The sequence below is a fragment of the Rhincodon typus genome, chromosome 5 (genome assembly GCF_021869965.1).
Source record: "Rhincodon typus isolate 14 chromosome 5, sRhiTyp1.1, whole genome shotgun sequence".
Classification (NCBI taxonomy): domain Eukaryota; kingdom Metazoa; phylum Chordata; class Chondrichthyes; order Orectolobiformes; family Rhincodontidae; genus Rhincodon; species Rhincodon typus.
Window position 1 is genome coordinate 111,130,966 of NC_063336.1, and position 25,904 is coordinate 111,156,869.

Sequence of the window (25,904 nt, forward strand, 5' to 3'; positions counted from 1 at the left end):
TTTTTAAAATCTGGTTTGGACAGTGCCAAATTATCATGTCTTGGTTTGCGTAATTTTATTCCTGCTTTCAGTGATATTTGTCTTGGTTTAATAATGCGGGAAAAAAAAATCAGGGCTGCTCTTATATTTCTATTTGAGGCTCCATGTTCAGATTGTCTGTTTGGATCGCATGGAATTCAGAGTTCGTGGATCATTTAAAATCTATCGTCTTTACATCAGCTTCATAGGTAGGGTCATATTGATTTAGAAAAAAATCTTCCATGAGACTGAAGAAAGTAATTGGAGGTTTGAAATCACAGGTGGAAATAATTTACGTCTATAGCTTGCATCTTGCAACTTTGAAAACAAAGTTCTTCAAACAGCATTGAAAACAACAATCTGATGATCTGCTTTTGTGAGGCTGGTTGAAGGATAAAGGTTGACTTGGATAAGTGTCATCTCCTGACCTCAATATAGCTTTGTTGCAAATATGGACAAAAGAATTGAATTCCAGAGGTGAGGTGAGACTGACTGCCCTTGACATTGAGGAATTGGGAGAAAACTCTGATGGTTAGAATCATCCGTGGCACAAAGGATGATGGCTGTGGTCATGAAGGTCAGTTATCTTAGCTTCCGGACATCTGCATGTAGGAGTTTCACTGGTAGGGATTTTTAATTAATCTAATCAAATGTACTGCTACATACCTCTGGAGGAGGTAGTACTTGAACCTAGACCATCTGACTCAGAGAAAGGGACATTACTGCTGCACCACAAGAGCCCTAGATCATCAGGGTAAATATCTTCTAATCAACCTCCTCAGGGATATTATTACAAGGCTCTGCAGTAGGTTAGACTTGAACCAAGCCTTCTAAATCAGAGATAGGTAAACCACTACGGCACCATAAGAGCCCTAGTTCTTCAGTGTGCTTTTAACCAATCTGTTCAGGGATGTTACAACACACCTTTTGGAGCAGTTGGGACTTGAACCTAGGTCTTCACCATTGTGACTCCTCAGACACTGAAGCTTTCAGCTTTTGACGAAGTCCTGTACAAGAGATTAATGAGTAAAACCAAAGCATAACAGAGGTGATGAGGGTCCCATTCCTTCTTGTGTGTCAACACAGTTTTCTATCTAGGTGCAACTTTGTACAAGATTTTACCTTGAAACATTTTATTCATGATAGAATGCTATTGCTTCTGTACTTAATTTAAGAAAAATAATTGGAATTATCATTTTACACAGATTTCTCAGGTTGATTTTTTTTCCTAACCTGTAACTTCATAATTGCCCACTGTAAATTATATTTATTATTCATTTGGCCAATGCTGAAAAGGGCAGGATAGGAATGAAAATTTCAACAGTTCCTAAAAATCTGTCGGCTGTAAGCAGGAAAATATCCGTTCAAATAATTAGAAGTAGACTTTTAAAGTTATTATTCCCCTCTTACATGGAAGTTTGGCAAACAATCCCTAAACTTTCTGAAAGCAAAATATTATCTTTTACAGCAGGATGCTGGTAATGATGAAGCAAGTTTAAGTGACAGCCAGACGGAACCACCGGCAAAACTGAGGCGAAGGAATGCTGACCCAGTTTCGAGTGATCTTTCAACTGAGCGCAGTCCACATAACAGTGGTCCGGCAGAAGAATGGTGTGGCTCAACCAGGCAATCCAGGTGAGAGGCATTCATAGCTCTCAGTATCCTAGTGATTATAGGAAAACCTGAGAGACCATTATAATATCGCTTTGCTACATTTCCTGAGATTTTCTTGCTAATTGTATAGTTTGTTAAGGAAGATCCTTTTTTTAAACTTAAAATTTCAAACTTGGACACAGGTGACGATAATTTGTTTCATAGTGCAGAACTAAACTCTAGTTCGTTCATTATATTTCCTTTCCATATCTTCTTGAAGCTTGTTTTTTATTGCTTTTCGACTTCAATAACTAACTGGGATTGACAACCTTTGCCTTCTATTTCTCTTGGCTTATCCTTTTATGGTTCTAGTACTCATTCTTAATTGTTTGTTGACCAGTAGAAATACTGATTCACTATTTGCCTCCTTTTAAAAGCTTTAAAAGTTTTAATCATTTAAGTTAGATTAGTTGCCTTTAAAATTTCTCTCCTTTACTATATGGAGGTCTCCTTTTATTGTTTGTTTTTCATGATAACCAAACCCTTTATTCACTTATTGTTCAAATGAATCTTTTTCATCATTTCATCTTTTTCATGACTTTTCTGTCCTTGTTATGATGAAACTATACACAATTCTTCCAACTCACATCAAAACATCCAAATTGAGATATACATTTTTCTTAATGATCATATTCTTTTTAAGTTGCCAGTAATAATAAATAATTGCTGCTTTATGTACATACATGGAATTTATTTAATAAATTCCAGCCACTCCTCCAACTTGCTTGCAAGTGGCTGCCAGTTAAAAGGAAACACAGCTGTACATGTGCTGTCAGCACTGATGAGTACCAGTGATAACCATAGCAACTACAGCTGAATCTTCTGTATTGTTAGCATCACAAACAAATTGTACTTGCACTACATGGCTGACGTGATTTATTTTTATAAAATCTCTGACTTATTCTTGGAGCCTGAATGTGAGTTCAATTGCCATACTAATAAGCTATCATTAACGCCACCACGAAAGAATTAAATGCACAGCAGCTCTGCTATCAATTGGCAAGTGGCAGAGAAGCGTGCATGAGGGCACTTGTGATGTAGCAGTAGTATTCCTACCTCTAAGCCAGAAGACTCTGGTTCAAGTCCCAACTGCTGCAGAGGTGTGTAATAACATCTTTGAACAGGTTTACTTTGAAAAGTATTCAGGAGAAGAGTACCAAAATATAAACCAGCTCAGAAGTGGTTCAGAGACTGAAATGTTGCTGGACTTGTTGTGTGTAAGTAAAATGAATGCTGAAACTATTAAAGAGCAGAAGAGATGCTTTCTATCTGCAGAGCAATTTGTCAAAATTATTACCACCTTTGGTATCTTACTGGAATTTGGCTTAAAATTATTGCAGCTTTAATGAATATTTCAAGATATGCAATGATACTCCACTTAATGTACTATTGCCAATTTAGAATAAATCTTCCTTCCACATTACAATAATAATTTTTATTTTTAACTTTTTCAGGTTAACTACTCGCGCAGGTGCTTCAATGCAAAATGGCCACAGTAGTTTGGGTAAGTTCCTTATAATGCAGTGCAAGGCAGTGTGAAAAGGGTAGACAGCTATTTCAAATGGATATATTTTCAGTTTAGGCTTGGCTCCTTGAGCTGAAGAAAAACCTGGCCAAGAAAGATCTGCTTTCTACGAGAATCAAGTGTAATCACAAGTGTTACGCTAGTAAAAATCATATCTGCAGAGTATAATCTCCTCTCCGTAACATGCAGAGTTAAATAGCATTTGTCCAGCAACAGGCAGAACTAACAGGGTTCGAAATGATGTGTTTGATTACACTGAATTTTCCCTCCTCTCTTTTCCTGTGCTGCCTCTCCTGCTGTTTACTTTCGCACTGATGTGCAGATCTAATTTTGAGCATCATCACAAGTGCCATATTGTACATAAAATTTCAAGAAATAGGAACTGAGTGACTTGCGTCTATTTGAAACATTAAGTCTGTTTCTCTCTCCAGAGATGCTGCCTGACCTGCTTAGTATTTCCAACATTTTTGGTTTCATTGCATTCACAATGATTTAAGGATGATCTAAGGGCATAAATAGAGATACATGGGTATTATTTAATTGCCATTCCAGAATCATGGCTGCATGGTGACCAGGATGCACAACTGAATGTTCAAGGATATCCGACATTTAGGAAGGATGCTCGTGAAGGAAAAGGATTTGGAGTTGCACTGATAGTACAGGATGGGATCAGTTCGTCAATAAGGGAGGATCTCAGATCCTAGAAATAGTGTGGAATTAGTTTGGGTGAAACTAAGAATTAGCAAGGGGAGGCAGACATTGATTGGATTTTAATTATAGGCCACCAAATAGTGGTGGTAGAGCAGACCATAGTATTAATGGTGAAATGAGAGAATAATGTAGCGTGAGCAACACAGTTATCGTGGCTGACTTAATCTGCATTTGGATGGGGTAAACTAACTGAACACGAAAGTTGTGGATGACTGGTTCATCAACTGTTGGGGCTGATTTTCTAGAGTAGCTTGTTGAGGAGCGTGGTGATTGGGATCAGGAAGACCTTGTTGACTACAAGGTTCTTGATGGGCCAGGTTAATAACCCCAATCAGGAAAGTCTTGGCTGACCAATATAACCAGGAGATTATGTTTGTGTAAATAAGTTTATTGATAATCCACCACCAGGAAAAACACCCATGTGACCAAAGACCAAGTCACAAGCATGGTTGTGGGGTACGGGATCCTGGGGCCAGTGTGAAATTCCATCTGAGCAGGGATACACGCAGACAGGATTCCACTGCACACCTGAGCGTCTTCCAACTGGTGCATAATGTCAGGACCAAGCACTGCCGTTTTAAGGCGATGAATGACGGTGGCGCGAACCGGATGTCTACCGCGGTCCTGGAAAAAAATATAATCAGGAGATTAGAATCTCCTCAGTTGAGGACTGACTCCGAGCCGGCTGGCCACAGCCAGTGTACTGTGCCCTAATAAATAAAGGGTGTCTTGGTGATGGGATCTGGCCTCGGTACAGTTATTTCAAGGAGCCAACTAGGAAAAATGCTATTATAATCTGGTATTATGTAATGAAAAAACACCTATTTAATAATTTTCTAAAAGAATCTTTCAGCTTGAATGATTATAGTCTGACAGAATTTTATGTCATGTTTGAAAATGAGGTCATTCGTTCTGAAGCACGGGTGTTAAATTTGAAGAAGAGAAGGCATGAGGCACAAATTGGCTAAACTGGATTGGGAAAATACAGTAAAAGGCATGTAGGCCATGGGCAATGTTTAAAGAATTTTGCGTGACTTGCAGCAACTATGCATTCATTCCTTCAAGGTGTGAAAACTCAAAAGTGAGTAACGTGGGTATTGAAGGAAGGAAAGAAAACCCATGAAAGGGTCAGAAATAGTAACTTCTGAGGATTCGGAAGTTTATAGAATGCAATAAAGATAGACCAAGAAATTGATATTGGAGGGGGAGAATAGAATGTAAGTATGAACTACAAAAAACATAAGAACGGACTGTAAAAGCTTCCATAGGTACATAAAAAGGTGATGTTTGACAATAATGAATGTTGCTCTATTACAGTCAGGAGAATTTCTAATGACAGAGGGGCAAAATTATTACTTTTGCATCTGTTTTTGCAGAGGAAGATACCATAAATCTCCTAGAAGATGAAACCCAAGAGGAGTTGATGGAAATTAGCATCTGTCAGAGTATTGCACTGGAGCAATTAATGGGGCTGATAGTTGACAAATCCCAGAACCTGACAGTCTACATCTGAGAGTAGTTGAAGGTGGTGGCTACAGAGATAGTTGATGCCTTGGTGGTTATCTTCCAAAATTTTGTAGACTCTAAACATTTCTTGGGTTTAGAAGGTGGCAGATGTCACTATTTAATTTGGGAGCAAGAAAGAAAACAGCAATTATCAATTATTTGGAGATGGGATCCAAAGTTGCAGATCATACAAAGCTGAGAGAACGTGTATTGTAAGAAAGATGTAAACTGGCTTCGGGAGGATTGAATAGTTAGAGCATGACAGATGGAATATAATGTGGAAGATTGAGTTGTTATCCATTTCGGTAGAAAAGAACAAATGTGCAGAGTATTTCTTAAATGATAAGATATTGGAAAAAGAACATAAGAACTAGGAGCAGGAGTAGGCAATTCAGCCCTTCAAGCTTGCTCTGCCACTTGATATGATCATGGCTGATCTCATTGCAGCGTCAACTTACTTGCCTATCTGTGCTGTATAACCCCTCAATCTATTACTAATTAAAAGTCTATCTATCTCCTCCTCAAATTTACTCCATGTCCCAGCATCCACCACAGTCTCGGGTAGTGAATTTCACAACCCTTTGAGAGAAGTATTTTCTCCTCATCTCTGCTTTCAATCTTGCAACAGACTGCAACTGCCTTTCAACAGCATCACATATCTATGTATTAAATACAGCTACTTCAAAATATGTAAATCAACTCATAACTGATGTTGATCCTTTGCTATAAAGTTCTCAGAAATCCTGGAAGTCGACGTGAAAGCCAAGAGGATGGGGACCATACTCACATGAATGGTGACTCAGAAGTTAGAAGAAGTGGTCGAGCAAGGAGAAATAAATTTGAAACCCTCAACCAAAGCCTCTTGTTTGATCAGCTGGTAAACAGGTATCGTATTTGTCCTGTAGTTCCATTACCTTGAAGTACATTTAAAGTATCTTTCTGTCTTCTTTAGCTCTTACTGTATGCAGTGAGTTCAACCCTGTTTAATACATAAAATGGGAGAATTCAGTGTTTGTTTATTAAATCAATTATTTGCCATTTTCTCAAAAGAAGGTGTCAGGTATGAATCAAGAAGGCAAAGATTAGAGGGAATGTTAGCCAGGCTGCACCTCTGTACTTTCTTGCAAGTGGTTGAGAGATGACACTGGTTGGTCATCTAGCTGCATCTTTAGCTTTGAAATAAGGTGTACTGAAATACCTTAAACAAATTTGGTTTGGTTTGGTTTCTGTGCCTTGGCATACTGTACTGTAGTGCTTCCATGTGGTGTAGAAATAACGATAATAATTTTCTACATGGCATATGCTTAATCTGTAGTTTAATAATAGGTTCTGAGCAGATTTTGGCTACTTTACGGGGTATTAAAGGGTATTAAGTACTTGAGACTGGAGTCAAATGGTACAAGTATATCATTTCCTTTGCTGGAGGACATTCATAAGTCAGTTAGTTTTTATGGCAGCAGATGGCTTCCAAGGTATTTTTTTTCTAGTATCAGCTGACAGACTACTAGATTTTGTTGAATTCACATTCGCAGTTTAGTGAGGTATGATTTCATTTCTTGAACTTTAGATTGCTTGTTCACTACCATAACCATACAACTTGTATACATACAGGCACAAACAATATGAACGATTGCTACACAACTTTCAATTCCATGGTTCCAGTTATAGCCCATCAGTGTGAAGGTGTTCAGGCTTTCAGGCTTGCATCACCTACCTGACTCCTTTTTAAAGTTCTTTATTTCATGAACCAATTTGTAATTCGGATATCCAACTTCGCTACCTTACGCCCTAAGCCTAAATCAAATACCCACACAAGTCTTGATATTGGGTACTACCTGCATTTGAGTAACAGAGATGTAAAGGATGGAAACAGATCCTTCGGTCCAACTTGTCCATGCTGACCAAATATTCTAAATAAATCTAGTCCCATTTGTCAGCATTCAGCTCATATCCCTCTAAGCCCTTCCTATTTTATAAAGCTATCCAGATGCCACTTAAGTGTTGTAATTGTACCAGCCTCCACCACTTCTTCTAGCTCATTTCATACATGCACCACCCTCTGCGTGAAAAAGTTTCCCCTTAGTTCCCTTTTAAATCTTTCTCCTCTCACTTTAAATCTATGTCCTCTGGTTTTGGACTCCCTCACCCTGAGGAAAAGACCGTGTCTATTTAGCCTATCCATGCCCCTCATGATTTTGTAAACCTCTCCCCTCAGCCTCTGACACTCCAGGGAAGATAGCCCCAATCTGTTCACCATCTCCCTATAGGTCAAACCTTCCAACCCTGGCCACATTCTTGTAAATCTTTACTGAACCCTTTCAAGATTCCTACAGCAGGGAGACCAAAATTGTGATCAGAACTTGTCATCCCCAAACTCCAATTCCTCACACTTGGCGTAACCAGTTCCTTAGCTTGTTTTATTTTGTGTATAATAATCAGGGACACGTTTTGAAATCATAAATTTTTTAAAAAAAATGTATTTGTATTATGTGAATCCAGTACTGCAGAAGCTGTACTGCAAGAAATGGATAACATCACTAGTAACATTAGACAGAACAGAAGACCGGGCGAAGTGGAGCGTCTCAGGATGTGGACAGATACAGAGTTCGTAAGTATCTGTTCTTTTGATGAGTCAGTGGGGAAGATAATTCTGAAGATGTAGCTTTTTGCTTAAAAAGCACAAGTATGATTTTAAAATTGCCAGATTAATGTAGGTTTTGAATACTTTAAAGCAGGTGGTAAGGTCAGAATGGAGAAAAATAAGCTCAGGCAAACTGGGGGTTTTCTTTTGAAAAGAATATTGTAAATTGCAAATGGATCGCATAATACCTGTTAAAACCAGCAAAAATTTTTCACTAACTTTTGTCATGTCCATATTCTATTTGTTTTCAATGTTGCTTTTTCACGCATTTTCAATACGATTCTTTTTACTGCAGCTCAGATTATGAGGATTACAGTACAGAATGGATGGCAAGTTACAATAATATTACTGAATGTGTTTAAGGTTTGGAGACAATAAGGACTGCAGATGCTGGAAGCCAGAGTCTATAGGTGTGAGGCTGAAAAAGCATAGCAGGTCAGATAGCATCCAAGGAGCAGGAAAGTCATTGTTTCGGGCCAATAACCCTTTGACAGGACTGGCGAAGAGTTTTGGCCCGAAACGTTGACTTTCCTGCTCCTCGGATGCTGTCTGATCTGCTGTGCTTTTTCAGCCTCACACCAATGTTTAAAGTCTTTTTGTATGTATTTCTCCTGATAGTTCAGTTTATAGGCTAATGCGTTATCAAGCTGTGCGTGGCAGAAGTGTGAGTTTTGATCCTTAGTTAGTACTGAGTTAGCACACAGTATGGATCACAATTGACTTCCATATTTATGGACTAGTGAGGTGTGGGGGTAAAGAAAATTGAAAATAACCAGATCCCTTTTGAAAACAACATGATGTTGGATGACATCATTGAATTCAGCTGTGATGATTCATAGCCCAAAAGTTTGTTGACACTGAGCACAGATCAGGGCTCAAACATGGAGCCACACCATTTTACATGGATAAGTCCTGCATGAGCTAGAATTAGTGCTTTTTTATTTGGGTCTGCAGTTGTTGTAAATGCATGATCATGTTGTCTAATTGATTGCATAACTAAAATTCGTTTCTAAATACCTTTCTTGTTTTATCAGGATAATACAGATCAGAGTCGATGAGATGGAGTCAGAGCTTCAAACACTGCGGCACATAGGGATGGGGAGAGTTAACTTGAATACTGTGTTTCGGGGGGCAGTCAAATCCCTTAGATTAACTAGCTCAAATTTGGTCAGTGGTCAGGGACAGGAGGGTGTGACTATGCTGGTAGAGTGATCCAGGAGGTAGTGCTGAAACAACCCTTGACTAATAGATTTGAGATTCTTGCTCCCTTTTTGAAGGGCCTGTGCGGTGGATGAGCGAATTGACCGTAGCATTGTGGTACAGGGAGTCATTCAAGAAGAAGGAGAAAAAAAATGTGTGGTTATAATCAGGTAAAGTATAGTCAGGGGAATAGACAGTCTACTGGAGAAGAAGGGAGCAATTCCAATGGGATGGGCTGCACCTGAATCATGCTGGGACCAGAGTCCTGGCAAGTTGCTGTGCTGAGACTGTGGACAGGGCTTTAGACTAAATAGGGGTGGGTTCAGTTGTATGGAAAATTATGATTGGTGTGGGAGGGTTGAGCAGAAGTTATTAAAGTTTCTAGAATAAGTAATAGGACAGAGAACATGGAAAGGGTCAGGATGTAACTTCAGGCACAGCAGATAAGGGGACAGCTATGATAAGGAGACTGAGAGTATTGTACTGAAATGCAGACAGTATATGAAACAAGTTAAATCAGCTTATACCACAGATTGAAATTAGCAGGTATGTTATGGTTATCACCACAGAGAAAAGGCTGTAAGGGGATCAAAGCTGTGAACTAATTATTTAAGAATACACATCTTATCTAAGGGACAGGCAGATGGGCAGAGGAAGTGGGGTTGCCTTGTTAGTAAAAAAGTGAAATTAAGGAAGGATATGTTGGCATTGAAGGGTATCCAGAGAAGGTTTACAAAAAAAAATTCCTGGGGATAAAGGGTTTGTCATATATAAGAAGCGGTTGAGGACTCTTGAGTCTGTACTCGATGGAGTTTAGAAGGATAATGGGGGGATCTTATTGATAGTTACAGAATACAGAGAGGCCTGGATGGAGTGAATGTGGAGAAGATGTTTCCACTAGTAGGAGAGACTAAATCCTGAGGGCACAGCCTCAGAGTGAAGGGATGACCCTTTAGAACTGAGATGAGGAGAAATTTGTTCAGCTATAGGATGGTTAATCTATGGAACTCTGCCACAGAAGGTTGTGGAGGCCAAGTCATTGAGTGTATTTAAGACAGAAATAGATAGCTTTTAATTAATAAGTGGATCAGGAGTTATGGAGAGAAACACATCAAACATGAACGATTGGCAGAGAAAACATGAATGGCCTAATTTTGCTTCTATAATCTTATGGTATTTTGGCTGCTTGGCTACTTCACAGGGCAGTTTAAAGTCAACCACATTGTGTTGGTGAAGTTGCATGTAGGCTTAACTGGATAAGCATGGCAGGTTTTCTAAGGGGCATTATGAATCAGATGGGTCTTTACAGAAATATATGATAGCTCATGGTCACCATGACAGAGACTACTTATCAGTTTCAGTATGATTAGTTGAACTTTAGATTCCACTAACTTCTTTGGTTTACCTTGAGTTCTATGTATCAATTTAACATGGCTTTTTCTTAAATTAATCATTTATTTGTATTGTTAGATAATGGATATATATTAGAACCTAAAGTTTTGTATTAAAATTTGCTGATTCATAGGCTTGTCAAATGGGTTGATCAAGATCTTTTCCACAATGTGGCAGTTCTTAAGTGAGTGTGAGTTTTGCATCACACTAGTTCATCTGGGAGTTGTGGTGAGAACTCATGGTAGATTTCCCCCAATTGCCTTTGTTTAGGTTAAGTTGATTTATTAATGATATTTGTTTGTTCCAAGAGTGATGTATTTCTGTTTGATCCTGACTACTAGAAGACTTAAAATCATAGAATCACACAGCACAAAAACAGACCCTTCAGTCCAACTGGTCTGTGCTGATCAGACATCCCAATCTGACAGTATCCCATTTGCCAGTGTTTGGCCCATATCCCTCTAAACACTTCCTATTCGTATACCCATCCAGATGCTTTTTAAATGTTCTAATTATACCTATCTCCACCACTTTCTCTGGCAGCTCATTCCATATGCGCACCACCCTCTGCGTGAAAAAGTTACCTCTCAGGTCCTTTTTATAAACCTATGCCCTCTACTTTTGAACTCCCCCATCCTAGGAAAAAGACCTTGGCTGTTCACCCTTATCATGCCCCTCATGATTTTCTAAACCTCTATAAGGCCTGTGATGCCCCCGAGGTAAAGAGCTCCAGCCTATTTGCCACAGCCTATAACTCAAACCCTCCTGATGTGGCAACATTCTTGTAAATCTTTTCTGCACCCTCTCAAGTTTAACAGCATCCTTCCTTCCTATAAAAAGATGACCAAAATTGTATGCAGTAGTTTAAAAGTGGCCTCGCCAATATCATGTACAGCTGCAACTTGACATTGCAAGTCTTACACTCAGTGTTCTGACCAATGAAGGCAAGCATGCCAAATGCCTTCTTCACCGCCCTGTCTACCTGCAATTCCACTTACAAGGAACTATGTACCTGCACACCTAGGTCACTTTGTTTGGCAACACTCCCCAGGGCCCGACCATTAACTGTATGAGTCTAGCCCTGGTTTGTCTTACTAAGATGCAACACTGCTGGTCACAGACCTCAAGTCTGAACACCACCCTTTATCACCACTCTGTCTCCAACCTCAAACCAATTTTGTATCCAGTTGGCTAGCTCCCCTCAGATCCAGTGTGATCTAACCTTACTAACCAGTCTATCATGCGGAACTTTGTCGAATGTTTTGTTGAAGTCCGAAAAGACAAGATCTGCAATTCTGCATTCATCAGTCTTCTTTGTCACCTCTTCAAAAAACCTTAATCAAGTTAGTGAGACATGGTTTCACGCACACACAAAGCCATGTTGACTTCCCTAATCAGTCCTTGCCTTTCCAAATGCATGTAAATCCTGTCGTTCACAATCCTCTCCAACAACTTGCCCACCACTGACATAAGGCTCACTATAGTTCCTTGGCTTTTCCTTACAGCCTTTTTTCAATAATGGCACCACATTAGCCAACCTCCAGTTTTCTGGCACCTCACCTGTGGCTTTCGATGATGCAAATATCTCAATAAGGGGCCCAGCAATCTCTTCTCTACCTTCACACAAAGTTCTGGGAAACACCTGATCAGCTACCAGGGATTTATGTACCTTAATGCATTTTAAGACCTCCAGCACCACCTCTTCTGTAGTATGGACACTTTTTTCAAGACATCACTGTTTATTTCCCTAATTTCCGTATCTTTCATGTCCTCCTCCACAGTAAATACTGACGTGAAATATTTACTTAGTCTCTTACCCATCTCCTGTGGTTCCACACATAGAAGGCCCTCTTTAAGGGGCCCTATTCTCTCTCTGGTTACTCTTTTGCCCTTAATGTACTTATAGAACCACTTTGACTTCTCCTTAACTCTATTTTCCAAAGCTAACTCATGTCCCCTTTTTATCCTCCCTCTCTCTTAAGTAAACTCCTACAGCCCTTATAGTCCTTAAGGGATTCACTCGGTCCCAGCTGTCTATACCTGACATATGCCTCCTTTTTCTTGACCAGAGCCTCAATTTCTCTAGTCATCTAGCATTCCCTATGCCTACCAGCCTTGCCCTTCACACGAACAGGAACGTACTGTCTCGGAACTCTTATTATCTCATCTCATTTTTAAAGGCCTCCCATTTCCTGACCATCCCTTTACCTGCAAATAGCCTGCCCCAGTCAACTTACGAAAGTTCCAGTCTAATACTGTCAAATTGACCTCCAGAACTTTAACTTTTAGATCAGGTCTAGCCTTTTCCATAACTATTTTAAAACTAATAGAATTATGGTCACTTGCCCCAAAATGCTCCCACACGGAGATCTCAGTCACATGCCCTGCCTTATTTTCCAACAGAAGGTCAAGTATTGCTCCTTCTCTAGTAGGTGCATCCATATATTGAGAAAGTTTTCTTGTACACACTTAACAAATTCCTGTCCATGTAAGCCCTTAATACTATGACAGTCACAGCCTATGTTTAAAAAGTTAAAAGTCCTTACCATTATAATCCTATTATTCTTAAAGATATCTGAAATCTCCTAATATATTTACTTCTCAATTTCCCACTGACTACTGGGGGACCTATAATACAATCCCAATGAGGTGATCATCTCTTTCTTATTTCTCAGTTCCACCAATATAACTTCACTGGACAATCTCCCTAGAATATCCTACTTAAGTGCAGCCGTAATGTTATCCCTAACCAAAAATACCACTCCCCCTCCTTCCTTGCCTCCCTTTCTATCCTTCCGATTGCATCTGTACCCCAGAACATTCAGCTGCCAGTCCTGTCCATCCCTGAGCCATGTTTCTGTAAATGCTATGATATCCCACTCCAATGTTCCTAACTATGCCCTAAGTTCATCTGCTTACCTGTCAGGCCTCCTGCTACGAAGTAAATGCGATTTAATTTATTAGTCTTACCTTGTTCTCTGCCAAGCTGTTGTCTGTCTTGCCTTGCTCCCCTTATCTACTGTACCAGCCTCGGTCTTTTTTCTCACTGTTAGTTTGATTTCTTCCCCCTCGCCCCAACTAGTTTAAAGCCTCCCAAGTACCACTAGTAAATCTCCCTGTAATGATATTGGTCCCCTTCCAATTCAGGTAGAATCGGTTTCACTCAAACAGGTCATTTCTACCTGTGAAGAGATCCCAATGGTCCAGAAATGTGAATCCTTGCTCCCTGCACCAGCTCCTTAGCTCTGCATTCATCTGCTCTATCCTCCTATCCCTATTCTCACTAGCACGTGGCACCGGTAGTAGTCCAGGTATTACTACCGTCAAGGACCTACTTTTTAACCTCCTGCCTAGTTTCCTGTATTCTCTCTGCAGAACCTCGTCCCTTTCCCTGCTTATGTCATTGGTACCAAGTGCATAATGACCTCCTGCTGGTCACTCTCCCCTTTGAGAATATTCTGCATCCTCTCTGGGATACCCTTGACCCTGGCACCTGGGAGACAACACACCATCCTAATGTCTTGCTGACTGTTGCAGAAGCATCTGTGTGTTCCCCGGACTTGAAAGTCCCCTATCGCAATCGACGGCTTGGAAGGTGACATATCTCTCATCACTGTCGAGCCAGTCACTGTACCAGAAACCTGACTGTCAGGGCTATACTCCCTTGAGAGGCTATCCTCCACGAACAATGTCCTAAACAGCATACACCTTGAGATGAGGATAGCTGCAGGAGTCTACTGCACTACCTGGCTACCTACCATTTCTAGTGGTCAACCGTCTACCTGACTGTATCTGTGGTATCTCCACCCTCTGAAATTGCCATCCATCACACCCCCTTGCTCTTATAAACTCCTCATTGCCTCTAACCGATCCATGTGGCCTGATAGGCTTCACAACCAAGCACACTTCTTCCAGACATCATCTCCAGAAACATTCAAATTCTTTCTGATCTCCCACGTCTGACAGGAAGAACACATCACCCTACTAAAAGACTTGTGCTGTTTAATAATACAATGAAAATATTAATTTGTAACATTTCTGTTTGCGTTTTTTTCTGTAATAATCTGTCATTTGGTAAGATATCTATAACTTAATTATAGGAAAATATGGATATGTATTCCCGTGTGAAGAGGAAAAGGAAACCTTTAAGAAGAAACATGTATGGAATGCCTATCCATGTTGAAGAAGCTAGTGAAGGAGAAGAGGAGGAGGAAGAAGAAGGAAGTGAAGGTACAGTATATGTATTTTATTTGATTAAAGTTTTCTTTATTTTTAATTTGTTGCACTTGCCATCTCTTGTCTTGATGCTCTTTGATGAACAAAGGAATATATTTTTATTCTTATTATCATTGCTGCTGCTACTTCCTATATTTTATCCTTGGAATTAACATTTTTGTAAGAGTGACTAGAGGACATGATTATGCTGATTTCTTTTTTGGCTGTGGGCCTTGTAGGAAAAATGCAGTTGCTTGCCTCTGTTCAGATTTTCACTACAATGATGTAACTGAGATCCAGAGTTAAGTGTGGATGTTGAACCTGTATTTCACCACACTGGAACATCAGTATACTGGGCACCAAAGTATATCACCATCTCTTAACCACATGTTTGTGGTACAATATTCTGAATATTTGTTTCATGTGGTGCCTTTTATTTGATCATAATGCTGTGAATAGCTCAGTGTAAATATTTTGTCTTTGATTAATGTTTGGAATCATGTTTGGCCAGTGTAATTGATCACAAGCTGCCACTTTGACAGTTGCTATCAAAAAATAAGTATATAAGTCTGAGTTTAGGGTGCTAGATGGGTAGCAGGGTAGGGTACCAACTGAGTAGCACTTGTGTAAGATAATACGTAATATGGTTAGAACTCTAATTCGGTATGGACTGTGGTCCTAGGTAACTACATCGCAAGGTGGGAGACCTCTTGGGTCTGCAGTGGGGTGGAGCACACCATGTCTGGAGGGAGGGAAGAGGGTTTTGGGTCCTGGGAGGAGCAGAAGTGGCTCTGATCTCAAGCAGGGAAAGGGGATGTGTATGGTCTGGTGTGGGGCAAGGTGTTGGGTCCCAGTGGAGGCAAGAGAGTTTCATGTCAAGATCTGAAGTACATGTAACTGGTCTGATCACAGTGTAGTTGAGGGTGTGTGAGGTAAGTATGGGGTCAGTTGAATAGTTACTGACTGTGTTTCATGGTACAGCTTTTACCGAGTAGTTATTTACTTAATTTCATCGTGAACCTCCAAATTCTCCCATTTTAAATGGATGGTTTTAAACATATATAAATTGCCTGGCAGAATCTTTAATTTCCTGGGCATTTTCTGTAGAGTAGGCTATGATAGGAATTCTGCAAGGTCTTCATGTGCAGCTCCTTGTGTGCAGCTCCCATGCAGTAATGACTGTTTGGACATCAAGAAAGTCAGGCTGATATCTGAAAAGAATTTGAAAAATAAATCACCCAATCTTAGGGCTATAACTTTGATTGAATTGATTGTATATCCTTTCCTGTCATATTGATTACGGAATATTTTGCATGTGACTTTAATTTCAAGCAAAAATGTTTTGGTTAATAACTAATGACTATTACTTGTTGAATTTGGTAATTGCAATGATAGAAACAATCAAGATCAAAATATATTTTGAATAGAATCTCAGGAAGAAGAAGAAGATGGTGATGAAGTCGAAGAGGCTGAAGAAAATGACAGGCCGTATAACCTGAGGCAACGGAAGGCGGTGCAGAGATACCAAGCTCCTCCAATAGGTAAAGTGGTAAAATAATATGATTTTTGTGGATGGCTGTGAAGACTGCAAGTGCCATCTCTAGGTAAAGAGCATGTATGCACAAAGAGGCCCCCAACATCAGGCAAGGGAAGGAAAGCAGCAGCCAGTCTTCGTGATGGCGCTGCTGGAAGTTTGCTGGAAATTCTGTGTGATCCAGCACTTGGTAGCCTGAAACATATCCCACATTGACTGTGAGTGAGCAGGGTAAGGTTGTGAGGCCCTGTGAAGGTCCGCTGCAGCAGTGAAGCCCAAGCTTCAGCATTGACCTAGTGGCTATCCATGGATGAGCAACTGACAGGAGCCAGCAGCTGGTGACAGATTCAGGGAAGAAGAGGAAAAGGCAGGAGAGACAGCAGCAGCCCTGGCCTGTCATGGACATGGCTCCTGGCTCTAGAAACAAGGGGTGGAATGACTGGGGTGAGGGTGGTATGCAGGGCAGGAATGAAAAGTGGGTTAGCAATGAGGTGAATGTGGGGTAGTAACAGTCACGTCAGCGCATATACAGGCACTTCCTGGAGCCTGTTGTGGCCAGCTGATGTCATGAGCATACGTGGGGCTGTTTGAGCATTATTGGTAATCATTCCATTTGTGAAGTCATGTAATGCTCAGAGGCACAGTGATTTTTCTTTGGTCTCATCAGATTATTCAATAGTCTTCCAATAATTTGCAACATATCATGTAGCTGCCTTGTCTTCTCTAACTTCAGTGATGTATGCTAGTCCAGATTTTAATAATCTAAAGTAAGCTTTTTTTTGGAAGACCATGGTTTTAAACATTGTGAAAGGTTCACTCAACCTGCTTTTAGTTAAAATTAACTTGCTGAAAATAGCTATAATTTTATAGAATGGTAAGTAAAAAGTTCAGTCAGAAAAATAAGGTATTCATTTCACATACAACCATATAAATTGCTTCGTATATGTGTGCCTATTTTCAGTGTCACAAGACATTGTACCCAAGCTGACAGTTCATTAATTGTAGGAATTAATTTGTGATTTTAGAGCCTGTCCATCGGAGACAAAGACAAAGCACACTATTTGATACACTGAGATCTCCTGCACGAAGGAGTCACATCAGGTAAAAAAAATTAAAAATAAACTCAACAAAGTGTACTTTTCAAAATCAAAACTTGTCAAGTTAACTTGTAAAAATTGAGTAAACAATACACCTTTTAGTTGTTTCTCATGTTTACCAGCCTAGATGGTAGATGAGTAGCAGCATTTTCAGGCAACATACGAGCATAAATGTGACAAAGGAATAGGCAGTCTGGCTCAACAAACATGCTCCATAGACCTCTTTTCAATTGGTTATCTAAATTGCTTACTTTTCTTTGTTTTAAAAAGGAGAAAGAAGCATGCAATCCACAGCAGTGACACCACATCGTCATCTGACGAAGAACGTTTTGAAAGAAGAAAATCTAAAAGCATGGCAAGAGCCAGAAACAGGTAAAGTTTATCAGTAGAGATCTTTATGTACTTTTAAGATCTGAGTAATTGATTTTCATGTTTTAAAAGAACTGTGTATTCTGTCACAGCAAAATCAAAATAATTATTTTAAAATTTAGAATTGCATTAGTAATTTCTAAATTTGTTAGAAGGTAGTTGATCAAGTTGTGCATTGCAAATAATAAACTAATGTAACAAATTTCCTTCATGAGCTGTATATTAAATGCTCAAAATATTTAAGCTGTTGAGCTTAGAATCTGTTGTACTATAGTATGCAAATAGTCAATAAGCATTGGTTTTCAGACAAATAAAGTGGGGTCTGGTGTTTATAGTCCCTAGTGTTGAAATAAATAAAAGGGATGTGATTTATTTGTTGAGCAGTCTCAATCCAATTCTTAGCAGTGTCGTTTATTTCTCCTTATTCGGAATTAACTACATTCCTGTTCTTTCAGACCTCAGAAGTGCTGATTTACTAAGTGGAATGTGATTTTACTGATAGCATAGGAATTTCTCCTCTTAGATTTGGCCATAATAGAGAACTTTTAATTTGGAGCTAACTGTGCTGTACTGGAAACAGTTATTGGCAGTGCTATCAAGTGGCACATATCTATAACCTGCTCAGAGAGGCTCTGTTTGGGTTCACCAGGTCCACTTGGTCCAAGCAACTTTACAGCCTTGGGCAAACATGGAAAAAAAAGCTGAATTGCAGAGCTGAGGAGAGATTGCATGCCTATGACATCAAGGCAGCATTTGGCTGACTGTGGCATCAAAGAGTACAGGTGAAGCTCAAGTTAATGAGGAGCAGTTTACTGAAATCATTACGAAACTCAAACGAAAATGGTTATGTTTGTTGCAGGCTGATCGTCCCAGTTCTAGCACATTGGCTGAAGGAACTTCTTCAGCAATGTCCAAGGCCCTACTATTTTCAGCTGTTCCATCAAGGGTCGCAATGAATATTTTCACTGGTTGCACAGTGTTTGGTTCTATTTGCTGCAATCAGAAAGTGATTGGGTTTGGATTAACATGTTGCAAGTAGAAATTTGCACCATGCAGGTTCAGGGAAAAGATCATGCCTAGCAGAATCTAGCCAGTTCCCAATGACATTAAACAAGATTGTCGCTGTTGAAACACCACCAGAAAAAGCTTGAGGATCATTGTGAACCAGAAAATTAACCAGAATAAATAATATGGCTACGAGAATAGGTCTTTGACTAGGTATTTTGTTGTGAGTTAGCTTACTGTTTTACTCTCCAAAGCCTTTCTGTCATTCACAAGACGCAAGTGGGAGTGTGATGGAGTACTCTCAGTTTCCTGGACAAGTGCAATTCCAGTAACACTCTGGCAGCTTGATGCCACCCAGGTCAAAGCTGCCCACATTCCTGACATCTCATTCACTACCTCCTTTTGATGCAGGGTGTTCCATCTGTAAGATGCACTAAAGTAACTCACCAAGGCTCTTGAGCAGCACTTTGCAAACCTGCAATCTACCTAAAAGGACAAGAGCAACAAGTGCATGAAAGTTACACCACTTGCAAGATTCTCCCCCTAAATCTTTCACAATTCTGACATGGAAATATATTACTATTCCACAGTCGCTGCCCGGTTCCTCTGGCAACCTGAAAGCCCTGTGAGTGTATTGAAGCACATGGACTGCAATGCTTCAGGAAGGCTGTTCAATAACACTTTCTTAAGGGCAATTGGGAATAGGCCATAAATGCTGTCCTTGCCATTGATGTGATGTTCTATGAACAAAGAGAAACAAATTTGCCAGCCGTATGTCTGTCATCTTGCTGAGCAAACAGTGTAAATTAAAATTTAAAAAGAAACCTTTTTAAAAAAAAACTTGGTAGGGTTTGGAAGTTCTCAGAAAAGTTGTAAGCAGTGTATTTACTAAACAGGTGTCTTCCGATGAACATTAGAACAGAAGATTTAACGAGTGAAATCCTTAGGGAGCGGGTCAAAGTTGGTGCCAGTTTGGCTGATGTAGATCCAATGCACTTGGATGCATCAGTAAGTATTGTTTTTTTTTAAAAAGCTCTTGTATAAAATTTGTTGCATAATACTTTGTTTTAATGTGAATTCGGAAATTCGGACAGTGTTTTGCAGCATAGTCCAATGGCATGTGATTGGTCTGTTAATTCCAAAATGGTTGGCCAGCAAGAAGTTCAAGACCAGAATATGCTCCAGGCCAGTCCCAAAATCTGACTGTGCTCAGTTGTCCAATCTTAAACTTCCTTTGAATTTCCTTTTTATCTTCTACATTATCTTTGCTATGCTCCTGGATTAAGGCATCACCCACTTCATATAAAGCAACATTTTAAGCCTATATGTACCTCCTGGTCCTGATGTTTGTGACAAATTCCAATGCATTATCTAAGTCACTTATCAGACTAAACGGTCCCATGGTTTCAACTTCTGAGATGCGTTGAGTTAGGTATCAATTTAGCTGCTGTTTTTTGCACTGCTTATGTACTTCGGTGGTGTTACTGTGCTACTGCTTCATTATCATTGTGTGAAGTGTTTTTTTGCAGTGTTAAAGGTGCTATCTGTTGTTGTACCCCTTCCCTCTGGCTTCTTCATATTGAAGTCAGTCTGCCTTGCTTGATGTTGCTATACATCTAGTGTTGGGTTGTGGTGAACTATTGGTCAGTACCCCTAGATTCCCCTCCTGGTTTGTGCCTACAACTGATTTGAACAGTTTATATTCTTTGCTATTTATTCCTTTACTGGTCTCATTGAATGAGAGTTGTTCATACTAAATGCCAGTTCTCATCTATTAGGTGACTTTCCGAACCTTTCCTGATCTGTGTATTTAATTTTTGGATTTTGTTGTTTAAATTCTTCACTCCTCTTAATGTTTGGTGTCCGTAGCTTTATATCTGAACATGGCAACGAATTATTTATTTATTGTGTGTGTGTGTGTGTGTACGTGTACGTGTGTGTGTACGTGTACGTGTGTGTGCGCGCGTGTGTGTGTGTGTACGTGTGTGTGTGTGTGTGTACGCAGTGGCCCAGACCAATCCCAGTGCCACACTATTAGTAAGCACTCTCAAGATTCTTAATGTGGGTTTCAAAAATGTCTATTACTCTGCTGATGAGAGTTGGTTTGCTTGAGAAAAAAGCTGCTCATTGGTGACAGTACCGATAATATTGCCCAGAGAGCTACAATGGAGGGATATTTCACAAGCCCTTGAGTTCAGTATTGTAAATTAGCATGAATTCTTACAAATCTCATAGAAGCATATACACAGATTTGGAATCTGAGATGCAGATTTATAGCTGCTGATATTTGGGAAAGTATTGGAAAATAGTAATGTATTATTTAAGAAAGGAGAACCGTAGAATGAGAGTAAATTACCATGAAATGTGATATCAGATAGTAAGAGCATTTGACAACAAGTAGAGAGTAGAAAAACATTCCCTTTAAAGGATAAGATTGGGGGATCCATTTGAAACCAGGAAATAACACAGAATTTGAAATTTATAAACAATCACTATCACTAGAGAGAAAGTACTAAGCAAAGATTTGGAAGTAGAGGTTGACCGATGTCCTGACCAAACAGGTGGCTGAGGGTAAAGCGGTTGATGTGGTGTATATGGATTTCAGTAAAGTGTTTGATAAGGTTCCCCACGGTACGCTATTGCAGAAAATACGGAGGCATGGGATTGAGGGTGATTTAGCGGTCTGGATCAGAAATTGGCTAGCTGTAAGAAGACAGAGGGTGGTGGTTGATGGGAAATGTTCATCCTGGAGTTCAGTTACTAGTGGTGTACCGCAAGGATCTGTTTTGGGGCCACTGCTGTTTGTCATTTTTATAAAGTACCTGGATGAGGGCGTAGAAGGATGGGTTAGTAAACTAGCGGATGACACTAAAGTCGGTGGAGTTGTGGATAGTGTGGAAGGATGTTGCAGGTTACAGAGGGACATAGATAAGCTGCAGAGCTGGGCTGAGAGGTGGCAAATGGAGTTTAATGCGGAAAAGTGTGAGGTGATTCACTTTGGAAGGAGTAACAGGAATACAGAGTACTAGGCTAATGGTAAGATTCTTGGCAGTGTGGATGAGCAGAAAGATCTCGGTGTCCATGTGCATAGATCCCTGAAAGTTGCCACCCAGGTTGATAGCGTTGGTAAGAAGGCGCACGGTGTGTTAGGTTTTATTGGTAGAAGGATTGAGTTTCGTAGCCATGAGGTCATGTTGCAGCTGTACAAAACTCTGGTGCAGCCGCACTTGGAGTATTGTGTACAGTTCTGGTTGCTGCATTATAGGAAGGATGTGGAAGCATTGGAAAGGGTGCAGAGGAGATTTACCAGGATGTTGCCTGGTATGGAGGGAAGGTCTTATGAGGAAAGGCTGAGGGTTTTGAGGCTGTTTTCGTTAGAGAGAAGAAGGTTAAGAGGTGACTTAATAGAGACATATAAGATGATCAGAGGATTAGATAGGGTGGACAGTGAGAGCCTTTTTTCTCGGATGGTGATGGCTAGCACGAGGGGACGTAGCTTTAAATTGAGGGGTGATAGATATAGGACAGATGTCAGAGGTAGGTTCTTTACTCAGAGAGTAGGAAGGGCGTGGAATGCCCTGCCTGCAACAGTAGTAGACTCGCCAACTTTAAGGGCATTTAAATGGTCATTGGATAAACATATGGATGATAATGGAATAGTTTAGGTTAGATGGGCTTCAGATTGGTTTCACAGGTTGGCGCAACATCGAGGGCCGAAGGGCCTGTACTGCGCTGTAATGTTCTATGTTCTATGAATCTGATGGCCTGCATACTTGATCCTAGGCACCAGTGCAGTGGCTTTAACTATTTATAATCTATGTTCATGAACTGATGAAGGGGCCAAGTGTAGTTTGGTGAAATTTGCTGACTTTCCTATCTTTGGAACATAAGATGTGAGGAAACTGCAAGAACTCTACAAAAAGATAAGCTACGTAATTGACATAAATTTGACAGATGGTAAATTTGAGAAAATGGGTTTATGGGAAAATATACAAGCGAATTATTATACAAATGGGGACAAATTGCAAAATTCTGAGATAAGGAGGATAACCTTATCAAGAAACTTTGAGCAAACTGTGTAGACATTTATTGGCATTTAGGAGAAATAGAGCTGATCTTACTGAAACATAAGATTGAGTGGACTTGATATGGAGATGCTGAGATGTTTCTGCTTATAAGGGAACTTAGATCTCTGGGCATTGTTTCAGAAGGGTCACCCATTTAAGGTGGTTCTAAGAAGGAACTTCTTTGAAGATTTTGCATATTTGATCCTCCTTTGGGGAGCTGTAGATGTTGTTATTTAGGATATTCAGAATGGACCTCGATTTTAAAGGTAGTGAGGAACAGACAGCCAAGTGGAGTTAAGGCCAAGATCAGATCAATAGTGATTTAATTGAATGGTGGACGCTCAAGGAGTGAATTAACTACTTCTGGTCCAATTTCTTAAGTTACATATCGGTAATATGAACAAATCTCAGTAGCACAGAATCAGAGATGGTGAAATTTCACTTCTTACAAAGTCACCAATCTTTCTTTTAACAGGAGAATAAGTCATCTTGAAACCCCAATCAAGACAAAACAGGCTTGTTGCTCAAAGCCTTGTGAATCTTCTATCTCTGGTGCCATTGACCAGACAGTGCTTTCGTGCAATTTCTTTCCTTTGTAGTGGTTAAATTATTTGAATGCAATCTATATCTTTGCACTGTTTAGTGAACTTGATCGTGGCTCCGATTGTGGCAAAGTTTATTGGTTTGATTAACGATGCAGTTTAATCTTAAAACTCTTCTTAAGTTGCCAACTTTGCATTTAGTAAATCTGTTAACGTATTACGTAGTCAATAGTCATGTTATAGCTGACTTTATGTACCATTTTTATTCAGTTACTGTGTTTTACTCTTCAGTGAAGCTGTTCAAAATCAAAGCCACTGAGCTGCATGATTGCTCATTTAATTTTTACGGTCTTTCTTTTATTAGGTGCGATTTGATAGTGTGGGAGGGCTTAGCCAGCACATTCAAGCTCTCAAAGAAATGGTTGTTTTTCCTCTGTTGTACCCTGAAGTATTTGAGCGATTCAAGATTCAACCACCAAGGTATGTATTCTTCAAGGTGTTTGGAATTGATAAATTTGACAAATTAGTCAATCCAAATACCAGGTATATACTGAGATTTGGAGTACAAAAAAACTTGCTAAAAATAAGCTTCCTCAAATATGCATTGCACCTTGTATGAACCGTCTCCCTCCACTTGTAGACCTTGGAGTATGTATCTGCTGGGAATTATGTGCATATCATCTGATATTATTACCTTACTAACTGTAAACTTCTAAATTGAATTCCTACTGGACTTGTTTAAAAATTTGCTCTGGATAGGTTTTTGTAAAACATACTCCTTTTTTGATTTACTGTCACATTTTGTCTGATTTTACCTCTTAAGAACTTTGGGAAACTTTTCTACAACAAAGAGGTGATAGAAACCCAAGTTGTTCTGCTGGTAATGACCTGTACATTGTTTCTCACTGTAGCCAAGACATTTTATCAAACAGTAACACGTTGTGTCTTATTGCACAGGTAATGGTAATGAAAATTTTGGAAGCTAAATTATAATTTTTCAAACATACTCCTGACATAGAGGCTGTAGGATAGGCGCATGTACTACTTAATGTTTTGCTGCACTCTTCTGCCATGCAGTCTGCAGTTTCTACTGTTTCACATTTTTTTCCCTCTGGCGTCCACTTGCAGTATTCTTTGAGATTTCTAGTGCTTCTGCTTGCAAGTGCAATTCTTTGTGGCTGTTCATCGATCATGTAGTACTGAACATAAACACTGCTAAAAAATTTTTGTCATGCACTCATCAGAGCCGACACTCAATGAACCAAACAACTTGGGAATATCAGTTTATACAGCATCAGAAGGGGTGCTGATTGCTTGACCATGATTGGCATGGAAATGCGGCAAGAACTGAAAAAAATGCAGACCAGGAAGATAGACTCTGGTTCAAGGTGTTGCCATGAGAAATGCATTAGCATTTGACAGTGTCTCTAACCATTTCCACATAAAAATGTGCAGTGTATTGACAAATTATTTTTCGCTTATGAAGAGCAGGCCCCTTTATGTTAATATATGTAGTTTCTACATGCAAATGTATCACGCTGCAAGCCTAATAATCTTAAACTGGCTTCTTGTCTAATTCTTAGCACAGGGAGAATTATTTAGTAAATAATAGCAATGGCAAAATCATATCTACTGTTGGACCTGGTGTTCTGAGGTCTGCAAGTATGGGCTAGTTGAACATGATTAGCCTGCTGCACATTGCAGATGGTCAAAGGGGTGTGTTGTCTGTCAGTTGTCAGCCCGCATCATAAGAACATAAGAAATAGGAGCAGGAGTAGGCCATCTGGCCCATCAAGCCTGCTCTGCCATTCAGTAAGATCATGGCTGATCTCGTGGACTCGGCTCCACTTAACCGCCTGCTCACCAGGCATCAAACATTGGCACTGAAGCACCAATCACATTGCTCATTTGTGTGGTAAGCAAAATGTCATTTTGGCTTGACAGTAGCATCTGCCAGTGTATTCAGTGCAAAGTAACCCATCACTAATGTTAAACTGACTTGAGTCTTTGCTTGAGCAGGGGAATTTTCCATTTCCCAGTCTTCTGGCACATACCCTGTGTCTGGTGACAATTGGAAAATTAAGGCAAACCAGTCCACTCTTTTCACTCCCCTTCCTTTAGCAGTGTTGCATGCATTTGCTGCCCTTGTCCTTTGAAGTGGCAGAATTTACAAGTTTAGTCAGTGCTATTGAAGGAACCATGGCAAGTTGCTGCAATGAATTTTGTAAATGGTACATGCTGCTGCCATTGTGTTAGTGGTAAACATAACTCTACTTTATTGACCACCTTCACCTTCAGCTTAAGCTTCTTTCTCTTGTTTGGTGTCAAACATCATGAGTGTTTGGGCTGCAGTAATCCAGGCAAGTAGTGTTTTTTCATACTCCTAACTTGTTTCTTATAGGTGGTGAACAGGCATTTGGGAGATAGGA

General features: G+C 39.9%; 1 protein-coding gene across 1 annotated transcript in view; it reads left to right on the plus strand.

The window, feature by feature from the left end:
- Positions 1-577: 577 nt before the first annotated feature.
- The window catches only part of atad2b (ATPase family AAA domain containing 2B), a 91,653-nt gene continuing 66,326 nt past the window's right edge, over positions 578-25,904 (plus strand). Inside the window, exons 1-11 of the mRNA XM_048597120.1 lie at positions 578-595; positions 1,487-1,653; positions 3,126-3,175; positions 6,145-6,298; positions 7,913-8,021; positions 14,747-14,876; positions 16,289-16,402; positions 17,421-17,496; positions 17,763-17,864; positions 19,763-19,874; positions 23,840-23,955. Coding sequence (XP_048453077.1) covers positions 578-595; positions 1,487-1,653; positions 3,126-3,175; positions 6,145-6,298; positions 7,913-8,021; positions 14,747-14,876; positions 16,289-16,402; positions 17,421-17,496; positions 17,763-17,864; positions 19,763-19,874; positions 23,840-23,955 — 1,148 coding nt within the window. The remainder of the gene's footprint in view (positions 596-1,486; positions 1,654-3,125; positions 3,176-6,144; positions 6,299-7,912; positions 8,022-14,746; positions 14,877-16,288; positions 16,403-17,420; positions 17,497-17,762; positions 17,865-19,762; positions 19,875-23,839; positions 23,956-25,904) is intronic.